The 19,957-nt window shown below is 38.3% G+C and overlaps 1 protein-coding gene across 1 annotated transcript; it reads right to left on the minus strand.

Annotated features, from left to right (window-relative positions):
* Positions 1-830: 830 nt before the first annotated feature.
* RAB4A (RAB4A, member RAS oncogene family) lies at positions 831-16,235 on the minus strand. Its single transcript, XM_032216845.1, has 8 exons — positions 15,971-16,235; positions 10,581-10,661; positions 9,002-9,116; positions 8,430-8,492; positions 6,973-7,127; positions 4,947-5,042; positions 3,788-3,944; positions 831-1,132 (listed from the first exon to the last, which is right to left on the minus strand). Exons 1-7 carry the CDS (start codon positions 15,999-16,001, stop codon positions 3,829-3,831), a joined length of 657 nt encoding a protein of 218 aa, XP_032072736.1. The 5' UTR covers positions 16,002-16,235; the 3' UTR covers positions 831-1,132; positions 3,788-3,828.
* Between the last annotated feature and the right edge of the window lie 3,722 nt (positions 16,236-19,957).

Genomic DNA, 19,957 nt, shown 5'->3' on the forward strand with positions numbered 1-19,957 from the left:
ATCTTGTGGGACTTCAGAATCCAGACTGAGAGGCACTTGGCCCATAACACACCTGACATAACAATAGTTGAAAAGAAAAAAGTATGGTTCATTGACATTGCAATACCTGGAGATGTACGATTTGAAGATAAACAGCAAGAAAAAATTACAAAGTACCGGGACTTGCACATTGAGGTTGAGCGACTGTGGAAAAAGAAATTGTGTGTTGTCTCGATTGTAATTGGAGCCCTTGGAGCAATACCTAAAGGGCTACCTTGCTATTTGAAAATTTTAAATTTATCAGACTTGAACATTCTGATTCTACAAAAAATCACCCTACTTGGAACAGCTTATATCCTCCGACATTACCTTAACAGTTCCTAGGTCCTTGGTTAGGACTCGAGCTATTGAGCTACCAATCAGCCCCAAAGGCTGTGAATCTCACCAAAGATTAACCACATATAATAATAATAATTATCCCCGGTCAAGTTCAGACAGCAGCAAGCTTTGAGTTCACAACTGTATTTATAGCTTACATTTGACAAACTGGAATACATTTAAGCATTTCAAGAAACAAGAACAATTACGCTTCAGTAAAAAAAAAATCTTTTCAGTATGCAGATTAGTAAACATATGACCTAACAGTTTTCAAAAAATAGTTTATGTAAGCCCCTATAGAAAGTGGCAAATAAAACACTGACAGTCAATGCCAGTAGCTTTCAATGTCAACTCATAAATAAAAGCCTTTGTAAAAAACAAAACAAAAACAAATGTAACCCTGAAACATGATAATGCCTATCAGTTAAAATTTTAATTAAAAAAAAGTGTTAGTGCAATATCATGTCAGTATATCATGCTTTGGAAATTTAATGACAATGTCTTATATACATGTGGATACACCAGTGTTTTTAAGTAACAATAAGAAACACAAATATGTAACAGAAAATATTTACGTACAGGTATATTATGTCTCAATATTGTCCACTATATTATCAAATGTTCTTTTTTTGCGGTGTTGCTCTGCCATTCCACTGTACTTTTTTTGTTTTTTAAAAAAAGCCATATGTTCCATTTTGTTGAATCAAAAAGGAGTTCTAAAAATGAAGATTCTTGCAGCAACGGCAGTTTTTCCATGAATTACTTGAAAGGAGAGCTGAAAAATAAATAGCATTTCAGTGTTAACAGATTTAAATTTAGATATACTTAAAAAAAAAGGTCAGGGGAAGCTAGCCGGTGCAATCAAGGTTAAGATACTGGCATCTTAATATATACATTTACAGATACCTTAATTCTAAAATAGAGTGGGCAAGCCGAAGTCTCATGTGATTCTCCAATCCATATTTTTGCAATGTCCAAAATTTCTATAGATTATACTACTAAAATTAAGCAGTAAATTGCATTTTAGGGGGTCTTTTTCTTTTTTGCCTTTGACTCTTGGTAACTACATGGACAAATCCAAGCAAAGAGACCGGGCAGGCCTTGGTTAACAATGAAATTGGGTCCAGAATTTCCATTGCTAAGCAATGTTCTTGTAAAGCTGAATGTCACATGGCCACATTGCTTTATGATGTCAATCCTTACTGTCCCCATTGTCCTTGTTAGGGGAAGATTACTGTCAGGTCGCTACTTCCTGCCAGCTTCTGACAACCAGTCACTGGGGAAGCTAACAGGAAGATGCAAGTCCCAGTTACCTTGCAAGCAGGCTGGCAGTCAGATAGGTAGTTGTTGCTGGGTGAGAGGGAGGGTGTGTGAGTAGCTGGCAAGGTGCAGTGGGACTGGGGGTGGTGGCGGATGATGGCTATGTGGAAAAGATTGACAAAGTCCAAAAAGCCCCTGAGCTGCAACTCTTCCCTTTGGATGGCTGTGATGATGAGCCCAGCAGAGGGGAGGCTAGTGAAGATAATGAAGGTCAGCTGGGGGCAGGCTAGAAGGAATAGCAATGGCTATAGCACTTAGACTTATATACTGCTTCATAGTGCTTTTACAGCGCTCTCTAAGCAGTATACAGGGTCAGCCTATTGCCCCCAACAATCTGGGTCCTCATTTTACCAACCTTGGAAGTGGGAGTTAACCTTGAGCCTGGTGAGACTGCCAAATTGCAGTCAGCTGGTAGTCAGCAGTAGCCTGCAGTACTGCACTCTAACCACTGTGCCACCACGGCTCTATAGAAGTCATAAACCAAATATTATACCTTAAACCTAAAAAAGTGTAAGCTCGCCTGTCCTTATCCCACCCTTCCAGCAGCTGAACATATATTAAGAAGTGCGACACTCTCTTATTGTTGCAAAAAGGGAATATTTTAAAGATTTATCATTAAAATTTGAAAAAAAATGGAGGTGGTGCTATGTGCTATGTTTTGACAGCATGCCATTCTCCATGTGACTCACTGTCAAGGGTTTATATGTGCATGCATACATTATGTGTAGGTGTACCTAAAATTACCGTAGGTGGTTATGTAAATATTTTAGGAATAATCATTATTTCAAGAACAGAACATTTTAGATCAAGGTGATAAACCTTTAGCACTACTGAAAAATATATATTTGGAGTTATATATGCTGTGTGTAGCTCATTAATCAATAAAGAAAAAAATTCAAAGGACAGTGAATGAATTCCACTGAATAATTTGGTTATTATTTCTTGATTTAATATCCAACCCATTAAAATAGATTTTCAAGAGGAAAAGGTGACAGAGAAAAATAATGACTACTACAAGGGACAAAGCATATGCACTTCCATGTGGAAAACATTGTGTACTGTGGTCTTACTGAATGTTGATTTTTATGTTGATTAATCACTGTTTTTAAATTATAGTACATTTTATGTAAATATTAGCTATATTGTTTTCAACCACCTGGATATATTCTTGGAAAAGTGGTGATGAACATTTTACAAAGCTAAGCTGCTCAGTTAAGAATCCTATAATGATAGTTCAATGCAGATTGAACACTTGCACTACATTCTATATAGTCATATTAAGACTATATTCAAAATGTCCAAAGAGAATAGGTCAGCAGTCAAGTAAATCGAATAAAATTACAGGATTTTTATTAATTTCATCTTACTAATAGTATAACAGAAATTTTGTAGTTGTTCGTATATATATAGACATACTACATGTATTCTCTCCCTCCCTCCCATACACCCCCCCCCACATATACATATACACACATATATAAACACATACATAATACATATATATATATCTTATACACATGCATATATATACATCTACACACACACACACACACACACACACACACACACACACACGATAGATAGAATATTGGATTTTATGTTTATTTGCCACCCAGTCATTTGATGACATACCTACATACAAACTGAATGGAAGATTGGAGAAGAGAATGAAGATAAACTTGAAATATCACCAACCTTATATCTCAATCAGATTAAAATAGTAAGCACAAAGCACGTTTTTTTAAATTGACTGTCTCAACTTTGGCACCTACACTCATACTAAATAAAAGGCTTGGAAATGTCAATCAAAATGTCAATCTCAACTCTTTTTAGCTAAGGTTGATTTTTCTGTTTTTAGTTAATTATACAGAGAAATATGAAAGTGCCAATGAAGTATCAATTACAAAAATGTCAGAAAGAATGGTGCTTCCTAAGATTTTTGGAAGAATCTATGAATCAGTTTCAGCTGAAATAGTAAGAGGTCACAAATCAATTTCTTCATTGCAAGCAAATGCACGTGAATGCTTGCAATCTATACGAAAAATCTTGGAAAAGCTATTTTTATTGTACTAAACTGAAGCAAAGGTGATACTAACTTGGTAATACATACCTTATGTTTCATAAAACAAGAAGTTTCTTTGTTGCTTGCTTTTAACAGCCGCATTCTTGAACACTCTGAGCCTGTGCTCTTCGTGGAGATCTTAGCTGTCTCAAAGCAGCATCTCCATATTGAATTCCTGAGCCCATCCTTTCAGGATCCAGTTCACCTGATAAAATAAAATACATTTTTTTCCCTTCATATGGTCATACCCTGCACACACAAGATTAAAAAACATTGTGAATGTAATTTAAATTATAAGATTGGATGTCCATAGCATTGACACACAAATCCTGTACTTTAAAAACAAAAACATATACATTTTTCTCTAGAATTATAGTTGATATTAGTAAGAGTGGGATTTTTTTTTCTTAATTGCTGTTTAATAATATTCATTGGCCTGATCTGTCACGCAACGAAAAAGCAATTTCCTTCCTCTTAGATCAGAGATATATCAAGAGAGATAGCACATGATAATGAAAGCTGCAGATGATCACAATCTGAAATTGTTTGCCTTAGCACCAGATCTTAATGTTTTATGCAGTAGTTTGAGTTCAGAAATACTTGTTTTAAATGTTTTCAGATGTAATATAGAAAAGCTGCCAGCAATATATAAAAAAATAGATTTATCCTGACTAAAGGATTTTTCTTTCTTAAGGCAAAGCCGTTTATACAAGATTACATAAGGAATCTATCTATAAGGACAACCAGTTTGGTCTAGTAGCTAAGCAAGAGACTGTGAGTTCAAGTCCTGCCTTAAGCCATGAAAGCCAGCTGGGTGACTTTGGGCTAGTCATGCGCTCTCTCAGCCTAACCCAACTCACAGGTTTGTTGCTGTGCAGAAAACAAGAAAAAGGGAGGTGTGTTGAATATGTTTGTTGTCTTGAGTTATTTGTAAAAATAATAAAACCAAGTAATACATATATACAAATATACTTTACTTTCTGTAATGGAAAATAAATATAACATGCCTTGGACAGAAAGCATTAAATTTAACCATTTAGGCAATAGCTGAATAAATTTATCTTCTTTAACAAGACACGGTTTATTATCAGGTAGAATTTTACAACAAAGGAAAAACACGTCTAATCCAGGAGTACTTTATCATTTCAGAATTGTCATTTAATCCTAGGTTAAAATTTTAAATAACTGAAACTTGGATTATGATTACCTGACTCAATTTTATTAAGTATCTTTCTTGCACATTGTACAAAGGCTTCTTCAACATTCTCCCCTGTCAATGCACTTGTCTCCAAAAACATCAGCTCTGTAACAGTAAAAATGAAATGTGTTTGATCAGTGTTCAAAATGACACAATAATAGTCTTTCAGCTTTAAATGCAATATATTTATATATGTCATCATATTCTTCCCACCAGAAGATTTCCCTGATCAGTTTTTACCAATTCCTCTTATTGTACATATCTAAGTCAATTCTGTCTATATCTACAGTACTTATCAGTAAACCCCACTGAGTATCCAATACTGTAGCCTATATGGGAGAAAACAATTAGGAGAAAATTCTAACTAGTAAAACATCTCCCAACTTTCAAACTAAGAAGATCCTAGAACACAGATAGGGAAAATCTAGTTGCTAGGCCTTGAGCAAAAACCTCTCTCTAAAACTCTGCTCCCATTCAAAATTGTCTCTATCACTTCCAGCAAGATTCACGTGTACTGTAAGTTCCAATAATCTAAAAGGCATGAAATGCCTTCAAGTGAAACAATACTGTGTACCAAAATGGGGAAGACAGTACACAAGCCAGAGAACAGAGAGACCCATATTCAGTATGGATTGCTTGGAAGCATGACGTTTTCCCCAGAGAAAATATAACAGCATTGCCAATAGCTGCATTTGTTTGCATTGTATCTGGAGAACATTAAAATGCAGCTTTGCTTTGCTATATATGGCTACTCATTTCATGTGATATGACTTTGTGCTACAAACAAATTGACTTATAGAGAGAAAAAGAGAGGGGGGAGTGTGTGTGTATACAGGTAGTCCTAGTTTAACAACCAGGTGGACCCATCAAAATGTACTTACCACCTTTTTTTAAAGTTCTGCTGGCTGTACCACCCCACAGTCACATGATTACATGTTTGGCACTTGGCAACCAGCTCATCTTTACAGCCATTTACAGCGTTCCATAGTCATATGTTTCGAAGTTTTTTGCATTATTTCTGGTTTCTGGCAAACAATGTTCATTGGACAATACATATTTGCTAAATGACTGCTGTGCTTGTTTAACGACCACCACAAAAAAGGTCGGAAGATCGAGTGGCAACATGTGACGACTACCTTAATGGCTGCAATGCTTTACAACCATTAATTTCAGGCTCAATTATGGTTGCAAGTTGGGGACTAATTGTACTAAAGTTAATATTGTTATGAAAATTCTAAGCATGTCAAATTATGCTATGCTCTGCTTCCTTCTTCCTCACTGAGGAGAAATTACATATACCAGCTAAAGCCTTTTTAAGGGTGGCTTTGATTTAATATGGCTCTTTCTTCTATCTGGGAAGACATGACTAGTCAAAATAGAATTGAATTTGTTAAACACCAGCTGGAGCACAGCAGGAACAAATTTCCAATGTGAAGAGTTGGGAGCAACTGCACAACTAATACAAATGTTCTCAAGTAGTGTGGTTCTCTCTGCAGAACCCTGCTGCTAGTTAGATTTAATTTTCTATTCTTAATCCTGAATGTTTTCAGCTGTAGCCTTGACTCAAGAGTTCAATTATAGGTTAACTAGCATATAATATAACCAGGATATGACTAACCGGTTAGTATAGTATATGCAGGCAAATTCCAGGCATGTTCATTAAGATTTTCCTTTCACCCTTTCCTCCCTGACTTTGATCAAGGAAGTCCAATAATAGGACAAAACTGATTATTCTTACAATGTCATAATGTAATCAAATTAAACTATTCACGTAAGTACATTACACATATTCACATAATCCTATATGATCACTCAGACTTGTGTTGTTTTAAACAGAAAAGACACACTCAAGCAGACTGGAAGACAGTACTTAAAAACAAGCAATACGTGGAAAAAGTAAACAAGAAAGGCTTATAAAATTTCTTTCCTAAACCCTCCATTTCACTCTGAACATTTTTGTGGGGGGGGGGGGGGAAGGGAATTTTCACTACAACTCTTTATCAGGAAACCACAAGACATCAAGAAAACCACTTACCATTTTCCTGAGCAAATCTGGATGCTTCTAGAAAAGTGACTTCCCTATCTCCATCAAGATCCTTTTTGTTCCCACATAATATTATTACAATATTCTGACTTGCTAACATCCTTGCATCTGTCAGCCAGTTGGTAAGTGCATTGTAGGTTTCTCGACTACATCAAAGAATACAATATTTTGTATTAATATTTGCAACCCAAAACACCCTTATAGAAATATTTTGCTGTTACTTGATTAGAAGTCTGCAAAGAAGCAATTGCACAATAAGATACCTGAAAGGTATTTCCAGTTATGACTGCAGTGTCACAAAAATATTCATTCTTATATTGAGACCTGGTTTAATGCACTACGGGAACTGAAACTATGTCAACGGCAAGATAGCCAGAAGAGCTACATCAGAAAGCAACTAATTGAATGTTGATCCAATGCTTTCAGCTATGATTCCAGATTGTATATCTTCTATTTTATTCAGTTCCCAGGAGAAAGCCGATATCTTAAGAGTAAAACTAGGATCAAAGAGCTGAGGAAATTTCTGATGAGATGTTACATCAAATAAAGTTCTTGGAAACAAATAAAACATAATCCATAGAAATTTTATCTATTTGACAAAACTGTCCAAATAGATCCATGGATGCAATTAAATACATAGGAAGGTTTAAACAATATACATACATGGGTTTTAAACAGATTTCCTTACTTTGGACCAGGACCACCTGTATTGCAAATTGTTAAAAAAAACATGGGGGCAGGGAACAAATTTGAATGAAGTTACTTTATAGAAGACTAGTTGATAACCTGGCATTATACAGGTATTTATTTATAGAGATAACATGTCCGGATCAAAAGTAATTTCTAATGTTGGATTTTCCCCCTTACCAGAGGGAGCCTACTTGTGGAGTTACTGTGAAGCCATTACCATGGCAACTCCACTGCACTGTACAGTAGAAGCCATTTTACAATAGAGTAGAAGCCTGGAGGGGTGTTAGGGCTGTCTTATCCACACAGTATTTTTTTCCAGCGAGTAAGTCATCTATGTACCAAGTTTGCTTGGAATTCCTCAAGGCGTTCCAGAGTTATGCTGGAACTTACCCCCATTTTTATATATATAGATTGTGAAACCAACTTAGAGAGGAAGTGTATAAGCAGTGTCTACTCTCTTGATAGTTCAGTTTATGTGCAGAATACATATTAGCTGTAAGGAAATTCCATCTCCCTTAAAGAATATGAAAGGAGTACCCAGATTTTAGCTGTGCCTAAGATGTGAATTCTAGTTCCACCTTGGGTGTGAAGAAACTGGGTGGCCCTGGGCCAGTCACTTTCAGAACTAGGAAGGAGGCAATGGCAAACCACTTCTGAAAAACCTTGGGGGGGGGGGGACCTGCAGGGACTTGTCCTGGAAGTCTTGGAGAATCAGACATGATTGAACAGAAGGAAAAAGATTAGTATTTTGCTTTTACCTAGTGATATCATAAACAAGCAAAGCACCTGCAGCACCTCTGTAATAGCTTCGTGTTACTGATCTGTGAAGGAAAAAACCCACAGTATATTTAAAAGGATAGAAATTTGAGTTCTGTGCAATGCTAAAATTGTAAGCACAAACTATAGTGCTTGTTTAGGTTTGTACTTGCAAGACAAAACTAGAGTTAGACATTTACTTATTCCACCATTTAAATTTATATATTTATTTAAAACACTTACATAGCCATCCGTCTTATATAGAATTTGACTAATGAGAGCATTATTAACTTCCCAGATGTGTTTCCTTTTAGCTGGACTGGTCAGAATTTCTCAGATAATAGCAATGCCATTACAAACCCCATTTGCTAGTTATAGCATCTTCTAGTGTTATTTAGCAACGCTGAAGTGACATAAAGCCTATTGTCATTACTGTTCTATCAATACAACTATGTTTTGGTTGACTATAAAAATGTTATAAAGTTACAAGAAGAAAGTAGCCTTCACTTTAACAGAAATACTGAAAACACCTAAATCTTGGAATTGCTTTTCCTTATTTAACAGGAAATTATACCTGAACCGTTCTTGTCCAGCTGTATCCCATATCTGCAGTTTTACATATTTGCCTCCAACATTTATTATCTTTGAACCAAACTCCACTCCTATAGTGTGATTTGAGTCATCTTTGACTATAACAGGAAAAAAAAACCTTAATTAGTACTCAACTCTGGTTAAAAAGGCAGAGTCATAATAGGTTATGCCTTTCTCAGTGTACAGGTGCAAACATTATGGAACTTTTGAAGCCAGGAAAAAGAAATAAATGGAAAATTTAAAAAAAACCCCTATACAAATGGAAATTAATTGTGCTATTATTAAAATATAAAATATATCACATAAAGGTTGGAATGCTAATAAAGTCACTATCAGAATTTGTTGATTCATATAGTAATTAGATTCTTGGAAACTGAATTAAACTTAGACCGAAAGCCATTATAAATTTGTAAAGAACATCTTTCTTTTGCTAGTATATTAAAAGCTAATTATCAGAAGAAAACACGAATAGTAAGACATTACATTTGTAAGCATTCTGGACAGAGTATAAATCTGAGTAACAGATCAGAACAGGACAGTGTTTTTAACTTTGGACTATTAAATTAAAAATGTTTTTTATTACAAGAAACAAGTGTATTGAGCTATCACATTTGCTAACAGTCATTTCTGCTATTTATAATTTTTTTTATCATGTTGAATTCTTAAAATTTACTTAGATGAACAAGTTTTGAACCCAGAAATATGCTGATGTGTTGTAGCATTAAGATGTGGTTCAAGAGACCAAATTCAAATTTGCCATTAGTCATAAAAGTCCAGACTAGTAGTTGATCTCTCTCTCTCTGCCTAACTACTAGCTTTCTTCAAGTCCAAGTCATGATTATTACATACGGTTATAGTTTCTCTTATCACACAAACTCCAACAAAACACATCTATCTTTTTCAAATGTTCCTGCCACTTGCTTTTCTTTGCCTAAGACTTCCTGTTATTTAGCCCCAAGTCAAAAATTGCTGACACTCTTGGGGTTCTCTCTACCTTTTGAAGGAGAAAGTTGTTAGCTAGACAAGGCAGGGCATTCTTGGAAAGGTTATACTTGGTAGAGTTTCTCTCCCAACGAATACTGGAGCAATTAACCCCCCTCACCCCCCACTACATGCCATGCCTCATTTTGGATAGTTAAGGATTTCAATATTTGATTTTTTTTCTGCATTAAGATGCTTTTAAAGTTTCTGAATATAATCAATCTATCCTTAAAACCACTTCTATCATGCTTTCACTCAAGTCCTAATGATATACAAATGAAATGTGTGAATTATTCTACAATCCTTTGAATATACATCCATGGATTGTGTTTTGACTTGTAAGGTCATATATCCTGCTCTGATAATGAAGACAGGAGATCAGCTCTGGATGATCTCACAAAGTCAAACAGAAACTAATTGGAATAAATCAGACCCTTCTACAACCATGTTTATAGTTTTCTGGCATATTTCATTAGTAATACTTTTAAGAAATATACCATGATGATGATTAATAAAATGCTACTGCTCACAAATTCCAAAGTAGATAGGATTTGGCTGCAAAAAAATACAACTTTACTTACATTTCTTCTCAATAAACTGATGAAGCAAACAGGATTTGCCAGTTCCAGCATTTCCAATGACCAAAAACTTAAAGAGGAAATCTGTAAACAAGATTAACCTATTAGTATCTTTAAATATAGAGCCATACTATAACTGTTATTTTCTTTTGTCTTAAAAACATATCACAAGAATACTGAATAGAAAAACTGCTCAGCTGTAATTCAGTAGCTCATTCACAAAGATATTGTAACAGAAATAATCAATAGTTATACTCAATAGATATCATGCCACTCAAGCACATATTTTAACAAGAGGACAACCAGCAGCAAAGTAGATGAACTCGGCTAGAGGTGTTGAATAGATTGTTGAAAGACCAGGTTAGGAAAATATCTTCATTAACAAAATTTACCTAGTCACTAACAATTGATGGCATATAATTAATCAAAAGCTTGGTGTAAAATACAAAGATAAATTTATATTTGCACAAAAATTAATGGAGGTACAGCTTTTTTAAAAAAATACATCCTCACATCCTGATTATAAAGTACTTTGCTATTTCTCATTTTAAAGAGATAATATATTAACTTATTGAGAAAACTAGTGGTTGCCTTATTTAGATAACAATCTTGTCTACAGTGAACTTCCTCTATTAAAATGACTGAAATGTTAAAACATGTTATTGGTTGACATTAATTGGTATAAAGATGGGGAAAGTTGTTTTTCATTTGTTACATGTATTTATTACATTTTTGGTTTATACAGAATGAAAGCTTTTTAAAAAAATAAAGATTTGCCATAGTTATTCTAGTCTCAAGCAAATTCATTTTTATGAATTAAGGGCCTGAAAATTAACTGCTCACTATCTAATTTTTACAAAAAATTATCAGCTATTTCATGCAAAGGAACAGTATCAAAATTTTATCCAGTTTTGTTAGAAACAGATATAATTAAGCCAACACTAGGAATGAAAGAAGTCTGGAAGCCAGAATGAAAGCAGGCAATTGAATTATGCTATTTCACTCTTATCTGCCTCAACATGACAAATATTTAGATCATTTTTAGATCAGTGACATTTAGCCCCTACAAGAATCTCACAAATACCTATTACAAAGGCTGCAAGGTACTGGAAGGTTGTCATCAAACTGGAATGTTCCTCCATTTTTGGCAGAAATGGGAGTGTTTCAAAATTTCGGATGCAGGGCTTTAGCATGATAGTAATAACCAATCAAATTCACAGCAAGCTTAGGGTATACAACACAAACACATATATATTTAATGGAAGGAATAAAGTTATGAAACACAAAACCAGTGATTTCCTGCTGTTAATGAGAGTTAATGCTCACAAATGGAAATGCTCAGATAATCTTTTATTAGAAAATTTATTTAGTAAGATTTGATCACTCGACCTGCTTGAAAAATTCTCTGACAAACTTTGCTGAAACATATATAAAGGAAATCCTTATTTTTAATCAGAATTGGCAGCATTACCGTATATACTCGAGTATAGGCCGACCCGAATATAAGCCGAGGCACCTAATTTTACCACAAAAAACTGGAAAAGTTATTGACTCGAGTATAAGCCTAGGGTGGGAAATGCAGCAGCTACCGGTAAATTTCAAAAATAAAAATAGATACCAATAATGTTTTTGAATATTTATTTCAAAGAAAAACAGTAAACTAGCGGTGTATTCAATGAAATACTTCACTCATCTCATGATGCTGATGTCCCGCTGTGATGATGATGTCCCGTGCAGCCGCGGGAGCAATGTCCCGCCTCCTATGACACACGGCACAGTGATTCCTATCATTGGATCACTGTACCAGAGGAGGTGGAACATCGCTATGTGGCTGCTTGCCATAACAAGGAGGAGGTGGGACATCGTTGCAGAGCGGCAGGAGGGGGAGGAAGGGGAATCGTAAGACAGCCCTGCATTACATTAGAACGTGAGGAGGGGGGATGGTGCGGTGCGCGCTGCGCGGCAAACTGACACAGAGGGAGGGGAAACTCACAGGGGCACTGGGCCATTCACGAGTGTCACCCAGCGGCATGGCCCCGCCCCCTTTTCTCCTCCATTTCGGGCAAATTTTTCACTGACTCGAGTATAAGCCGAGGCGGCTTTTTTCAGCCCAAAAAGTGGGCTGAAAAACTAGGCTTATACTCGAGTATATACAGTAATGCATTTTCTAACAGAAATATCCTTCAGAACATATGAACATTTTAAATGAACTATTCTAGGACTATTTAATATGGAACACATCTGTGCATTTTAAAAAAAATCCTTCATTCTAGCTTCACTCAGTGATGCAGTCAACCTGAAAGATTGCATCAAACTTTTTTTTTCCAAAGGCAAATTAATATAGGTAAAATCATTGCCCTAAATTTTGAAGTTGTGCTTTAGTTTGTATTCTTTTTATGACTTTAGTTGGTTATCTTGAAAATACGCAGAGAGTTAATTACATTGGCACCATAATTTATGATCCTTCCTGAATTCACTGCCATGGAACCACTAGACACCAGGCAAAGGAATGTGGCATTCTTTAGGTCTTATTTGTTGCCACTCTTGCCAGAAGCCTTTCTTGCATGTCATTTGGCCTACATGACCAAACACTATTTCCCCCAAATTACTGGATTCACTAATACTCTTTCAAAATAGATAAGGTTTCTTGACAAAGAAAGCAATTCACAGAACTTATTGCCTTGGTTGTTTAAATGGTTCAACCAGATGGGGAAGGAAGCTCTAAAAGGCATTTCATTACAAAGCTTATCCCCCCCCCCCTGAAAAAAGTTCTTTGAGTTTCAAGACATTGTTGACTTGGGACAAAAAATCCCCAAGAAGTATTTTGTGTGCTGAATGTATTTTCATTTCCCAAAAGCTCAAATGTTCATGATAAAAGACTTCATGATTTAGAAACATGAAGTCTGTAAAATATAGCCATTAAACTTTTACATAATATTTGGAACGATAAAATTTGGAATATTGAAAAAGTATTAAACATATAATTCTCTAATGTTAAAAATAATTCCCCTAAATAATTTAAAATTTAAAGCTGTTTTTGAATTATTCAGAAGAACAGAATTGGAAAACACCTTGGAGGTCTTCTAGTCCAAAACTGCTCAGGCAGGAAATCCTGTACCATTTCAGACAAATGGTTCTCTAATATCTTCTTAAAAACCTCCAGTGTTGGAGAATTCAAAACTTCTGGAGGCATGTTGTTCCGCTGCTTTATTGTTCTCACTATCAAGAAATTTTTCCTTAGTTCTAGGTTGGACTCTCCCTGATTAGTTTCCATCAACTGCTTCTTGTTCAGACTTCAGGTGCTTTGGAGAATAGGTTGACCCTACCTTTTTTTGTGGCAACCATATGAAACACATATGTGAATTTCTTTCTCTCTGAATAGCATTTCCAACAATTTACTTTAACTGCCAAGAGGATTGAGTTATGGCAATATCTGGCACTTAGCAATGGAACTACAGTACTGCTTTGTTCAGGAAAGTGAATGAAGTAAACTTGAAACACGTGGCATTTATTTTATGCAGACAGTTAGGCTTTTGTATCCTAATAAACTTGAATAGTATTTAATTCCTATTCTTGTTTTCTTATTCTCTTCATTATACATAGTATTCTTTCATTTTGAGCTTGTTATCCCGTAAGAACATCACATACAGTGCATTTAAAACCTCTTGTCATTATTTAACCATTTTTCCATTTGTATGAGGTATAGAAATTACTCCTTTACAAATACAGCATTTGAGCTTATATAATGGTCAGATCTGTATTTTATCACTAAACACAAAACAATTGTAAACCAATAATCTTTGCTAAGAAAAGTTATGTACTAGAATAATTTGGCTTCCTTGAATACATACAGGACACTGAATAAAAGTTTACAATATTGTCAAGTCTTTAGGGCAGTTCTTTGAGTCAACAACAAGTATGTCATGGCTTCAAGGAATGCTCTTTATTGTGGCAAAACAGAATAACAATACTCTGAAAGACTGCTCAATTTTGTTGTGACCAATTTTATACTAAACTATTTTAAATCTCTTATGCAGGCCCCCCTCTACCTCAGGACTGTGATTTCTCCTTCAAGCTGTATTAATGGCCCGCTCCTTCCTTTCCCCCTTTAGTAGCTTTTTCTTATCTTCCACAAGGTCAGCTCTAAATTCCTTTACAAACACAGAGCTTACTACATTGCTACAATTACTGCACACACAGGATTAAGCATTTTTAAGGAGCCTTAGAAGGAAGTCTAAGTTACACTAGCCGGAGACTTCTACTTCATCCAGAAATATATTTCATAACCTTATTTTTCGCAAAGTCCAAACCACTAACTAACAGTGTGGCAATTTTCTTTAAAGTAGTAGTGATAACAGCAATCTTAACTATTGGGTTAGATATACTATTGGGTCACAGTCTTTCTCTAACCCAAGATAGGTTGCTACCAGAACACCACCACAATGGGTAAGCTTCATTTCTGAATGCATGCTTGGTGGAAAGTGGATCATGGGTTATTAGAAAAGGTTGAAAGCAACTAACCTACTATGGGAATAGAAGGGTGATAAATCAGACAGGTCAAAATGTAAGGAATCACAGTTTTGACCACAGGTAGTTTTCAACTTACATTTCATTTAGTGACAGTTCAAAGTTACAACTGCACTGAAAAATGTGACTTATGACCATTTTCCACACTTACAACCTTTGTAGCGTCCCCATGACCATGTGATCAAAATTCAGACACTCAGCAACTAGTTCATACTTATGACTGTTACTATGTCCCTCCTGGGGTCGAGTGATTAGCTTTTGCAACCTTTTGACAAGCAAAATCAACCGAGAAAGCTAGATTCCCTTAGTGTTACTAACTGAACATCTGCAGTGATTCGCTTAACTGCTGTGGCAAGAAAGGTCGTAAAACGCAGCACAACTCACTTAAGCACAGAAACGATGTGGGGGGGAATTGTGGTGGTAAGTCAAGGGCCACCTGTTATTTGTAAAAACCCAGCTTCAAGGAAGCTGCCAAGGTCTCCCACAGCTCTACCCTTCTCTACCTTGCTTGCTTACTAGGGAAGAGCTGAAACTCTTCCCCTTCCTGCTCCAAAGGGGAGAAGCCCGGGAAGAGATGCGCGAGGCTTTCATGTCTCCAGGCGCGATCCTATTGCTGGGGGGGGGGGGAGCACCTTCACGCTCGTTCAAAGAAAACAGAAGGGCGGCTTTATTACGCAGAGCCCATTCCCGGCAAACCAATGGAAAGGTTCTTCCTCGGGACGTAGTGCTTGGCGCCCCGGTTTTTTTTTATGAACCTACTTTCTTCCCGTAGCTCTCTCGGTAGCAAAGGAAGCAGACCCTCCGCGGACCCTCTCCTCTCCCTCCTTCCCTCCCTCCCAGCTCAACTCCGCGCCACCGCTCCGTACCGTAGGTCTCGGACATGGCCGTCTGCGACATTTTGGGAGCGCCGCCGACGCCACCCGGGAAACAGAGGCCGCCCGCGTCTCAGTCAGGTTCCCGACTCGAGGCTCCACCTCTGGCCCTTCCCTCCACCACCCCTCTAATTAGGCACCCAGGAGAGAAGACGGAGGGGAGGGGGAGGGCAAGGACTTCCAACTCCCGCACGAAAACGTGCTCTCTACGCCTGCGCAGGTAGCTCCTCCTCCTCTTCGCTCCTCCCTTCGGGGCGCGGCCTGCCGGTATGCGCAAGCGCGCTGATGCCCACGAACGGCTGTCTCTCTCACTCTATTTCTCTCTCTATATATATATATATCTTCCCCCGCCCTCTCTCACTCTGTCTCTTGCGGTCACCAAAACAAAGCGCACGTGCACGGGGTCTTTGACATCGGAGAGCGCCCCTTGGTGGAAGAGAGGAGCAGTTCGGGCCAGGAGGATTGATGCGCGCCTCTTTGCTTGGATTGGGAGGGGTGAATGTCAGCTGCTACTTCGGGTGGGCGGAGGCGACGGTGGGCGAATGGAGTTTGAGGGGAAAGGGTAACATCTCAGCTTGTCTTTGAAAAAAACAGGGGTTCATAAATACGCTTTGATATGCTAGAACAGATTTTTAACCTCGGCAATTTTAAGATGTGTGGTTTTCAAGCTCCCTCAATTCCCCAGTGAGGAATTTGTTAAATGAGTTTTGCCCCATTTTATGACTCTTCTCACTGCATTTGTTAAGTGAATCACTGCAGTTCTTAAATTAGTACCATGGTTTTTAAGTGAATCTGGTTTCCTCGTTGACTCTGCTTGTCAGAAGGTCGCAAAAGGGGCACTGCAATCGTCATAAATGTGACTCAGTTGCCAAGCATCTGAATGTCAATCACATGACTATGGGGATGCTGCCGACAGTCATAAGTGTGAAAAATGGTCATAAGTCACTTTTTCAGTGCCGTAATTTTGAACAGTCACTGAGCGAACTGTTGTAAATTGAGGGCTACCTTTACTATATGGGACATATTTCCCTGTAGAATGGAGAATTATATTAAGTGCTGTTTTAATTCCACTTTTTAACAATAGTGTCACAATACAATGAGGGCTTGTGAAGTAACCATCCTCTGCTACCAAATGTGATGTTCCCGTGGGTCGACCATGAGGCCAATGTTGAGAAAAGACAGGACACGACCTTTCTCGAGATGGAGCGACCCAGATTGGGGGTCTGGGAGCCCCTTTTATTGAGATAGGACAAAGGCAGGAGGAGCAATAGCATGTGAGTAAAAACAGCCTGTAAAAGTACAATTTCTAATCTACTGCTTCAGGAAAGTTCTTTCTATATATGGTCAAATCCTGGACGTCAATGGTAGGGCACATCTCAGAATGTTATGTTATTCACTATCAAGATGTTATGGCTTTCTAGGAGTTTGTTTTCTCCTGTGTGATTCAGCGTGACTCTGCAGGCCCTAGTATGAACTAGGCCATGGAGGACACACACCTGCACAAGGAACTATATTACAACAAGGGCTCCTGTATGCTCTGGTTTCATCCATGTCAGTGGCTTTGACACTTACCAAACCCTGACTGCCCAATTTCCAGCTGGTGTACAGTCTCAGGGTATTGGACTTGGGGTGGAAGCTTCCAAGTCCTTCTTTGGCCAACTCACTACACTGGCAGGGTGTCTGAGGACTGGCAGAGCATACACATGATGGCATGGATCTTGTTCTTTCCCCTGAGCTGACTCTTGACGACCTGTCTGATTCTTCAATGGTAATTGGATGTTGCTGTCTTCCTTGGCTCCTCAATGTGGTTTCCATGTAATTATGGGATACCTAGGAACTTGTAACTGGTCTGTATGTCTTCTATGTTGTTAGTTCCACCCCGTCAGTCTTAACTATTTTCCCTTTCTTGATTACGATCCGGCCACACTTCTCTAGTCCAAATGACACCATGACTATAGATCAGGGGTCTCCAACTTTTAGGACCTCAGGGACCACTAAATTCATATTTTTAAATCCCACAGACCACTAATATGATCTGCCTAATGACCAGCTGGGTGGGCGTGGCTAGGTGGTAATGTGACTGGGTGAATGTGGTCAACTCGATGTCACTCACGTCGAGGGGCGCCTCAATGGCCTCTACTCGCTCTTCCCCTCCCAGCCACTCCTCACCTCCCTGCCCGGGCTCCTTAGGGCCCCAACAGGAAGCAGTTGTTGGCTCTAAGCAACCACCATTAGAAAGAGTTGGCAAAACAGCACAGTTCAAATTGGATCTGACCGAGAAGGAGGCTCAGTAGAAGCACCTCACTGAGGACTATGAGCATAGGCTTTCCAAGCAGAAGGGAGACCTGCAGCGGTGCAAGGCCAGGTACCGGCGCCTGGAAGCTCAGCGGGCTGAGTTGGTCAGCCAGTTCCAGGCCATGATTCAGTCCCACTGGAACAATGTCCTCCGGCTCTTCTCCACCAGCGGTGCTTCCCTTCAGCCTTCGCCCAAAGCCCCAGGAGGCTGAAGCAGAGCCCAAGTCAGAATTTCTGCCCCCCCCTCTGACCCACACAAAAAGACCCCAAAGGGAGAGACTCTGCGGCAATACAAATGTTCATTGCATTTATCCCGCCCAGGGGCCATAGTTTGAGGATCTCTGATATAGTACAATATAAAAAAAATTCTGCGGACCACCAAAATGTTCTCATGGACCACCAGTGGTCCATGGACCACCAGTTGGTGACTGCTGCTATAGATTATGTTAGGTGGATCAGCAAATCTATATCTTGTTCACTCTTCGTGTTCAAATTGATGTAATCTATGTAATAGGAGGTTCTGGTGGTAGTTCCACTCTTGAACTTGTATCCTTATCCAGGTCTTCTGATTATCTGGCTAAGGGGGTTTAAGCCTATGCAGAGTACCAGTGGGGACAGCGCATCACCTTGGTACACAGGTAATGTTCAATTTACAACCATTTGTTTAGTGATCATTTGAAGTACAATGGCACTGAAAAAAGTAACTGGTGACTTTTCACATTTATGACTGTTGCAGCATTCCCATGGTCACGTGATCAAAATTGGCAACTGGAATGTATTTATGCATTACTTGCAAGATCCTGGGATCATGTGATCACCTTTTGCCACCTTTTGACAAAGTCAGTGGGGAAGCCTGATTCAGTTAACAACTGTGTTCCTAACTTAACAACTACAGTTTTCACTTAACAATTGTGGCAAGAAAAATTGGGGCAAAACGTAACAACTGTCTTGCTTAACAATGGAAATTTTGGGCTGAATTGTGGTCATAAATCAAAGATTACCTGTACACTGCATTTTGATTACAAAAGCAGTTTATTGATTTGAGTTATCATGGTAGTAGAAATCATTGTGATGTCTCTATTGGCATCTTCTAGAATTCTATAAGGTTATGGTTTTCCCAGTTGTATGGCTGTGAAAGTTGGACCATAAGAAAGACTGAGTGCCAAAGAATTGAGGCCTTTGTATTATGGTGCTGGAGAAGACTCCTGTGAGTCACTTGGACTGCAAGGCAATCAAACTGTTCAGTCCTAGAGGAGATCAACCCTGACTGCTCTTTAGAAGGCCAGATCCTGAAGATGAAGCAATAGGTGTGAGCTTAAATGGACTCCAGAGGATGGCAGGGGGGTCTGGAGAAACATTGTGCATGGGGTCACAATGGGTTCACAACTAGCAACAACAATTGAGCCTGAAATTTAGTCTGTTATTTTGTAACTGACCTACTCACTAGACTGATGACAGCTGTTTTGTAATCAAGCAAGTCTCAAGCAGTAATGTGAGTCTGCTTATATGATTTCAAAATTTAAAATATGTCCCAGCCAGTGGTGGGTTCCGGATTCCGTTCCAACAATATGGTTGGAACGGGCCCACAGGTGTCCACATGGACGCGCGCAACACGCATGCTTCTTAGCACCTCTGGGAACCGCCATGATGCTCCAGCTGCTCAGCGGAGCATCGCACAGGCACTGT

Source organism: Thamnophis elegans, chromosome 4 (assembly GCF_009769535.1).
Source record: "Thamnophis elegans isolate rThaEle1 chromosome 4, rThaEle1.pri, whole genome shotgun sequence".
Classification (NCBI taxonomy): Eukaryota; Metazoa; Chordata; class Lepidosauria; order Squamata; family Colubridae; genus Thamnophis; species Thamnophis elegans.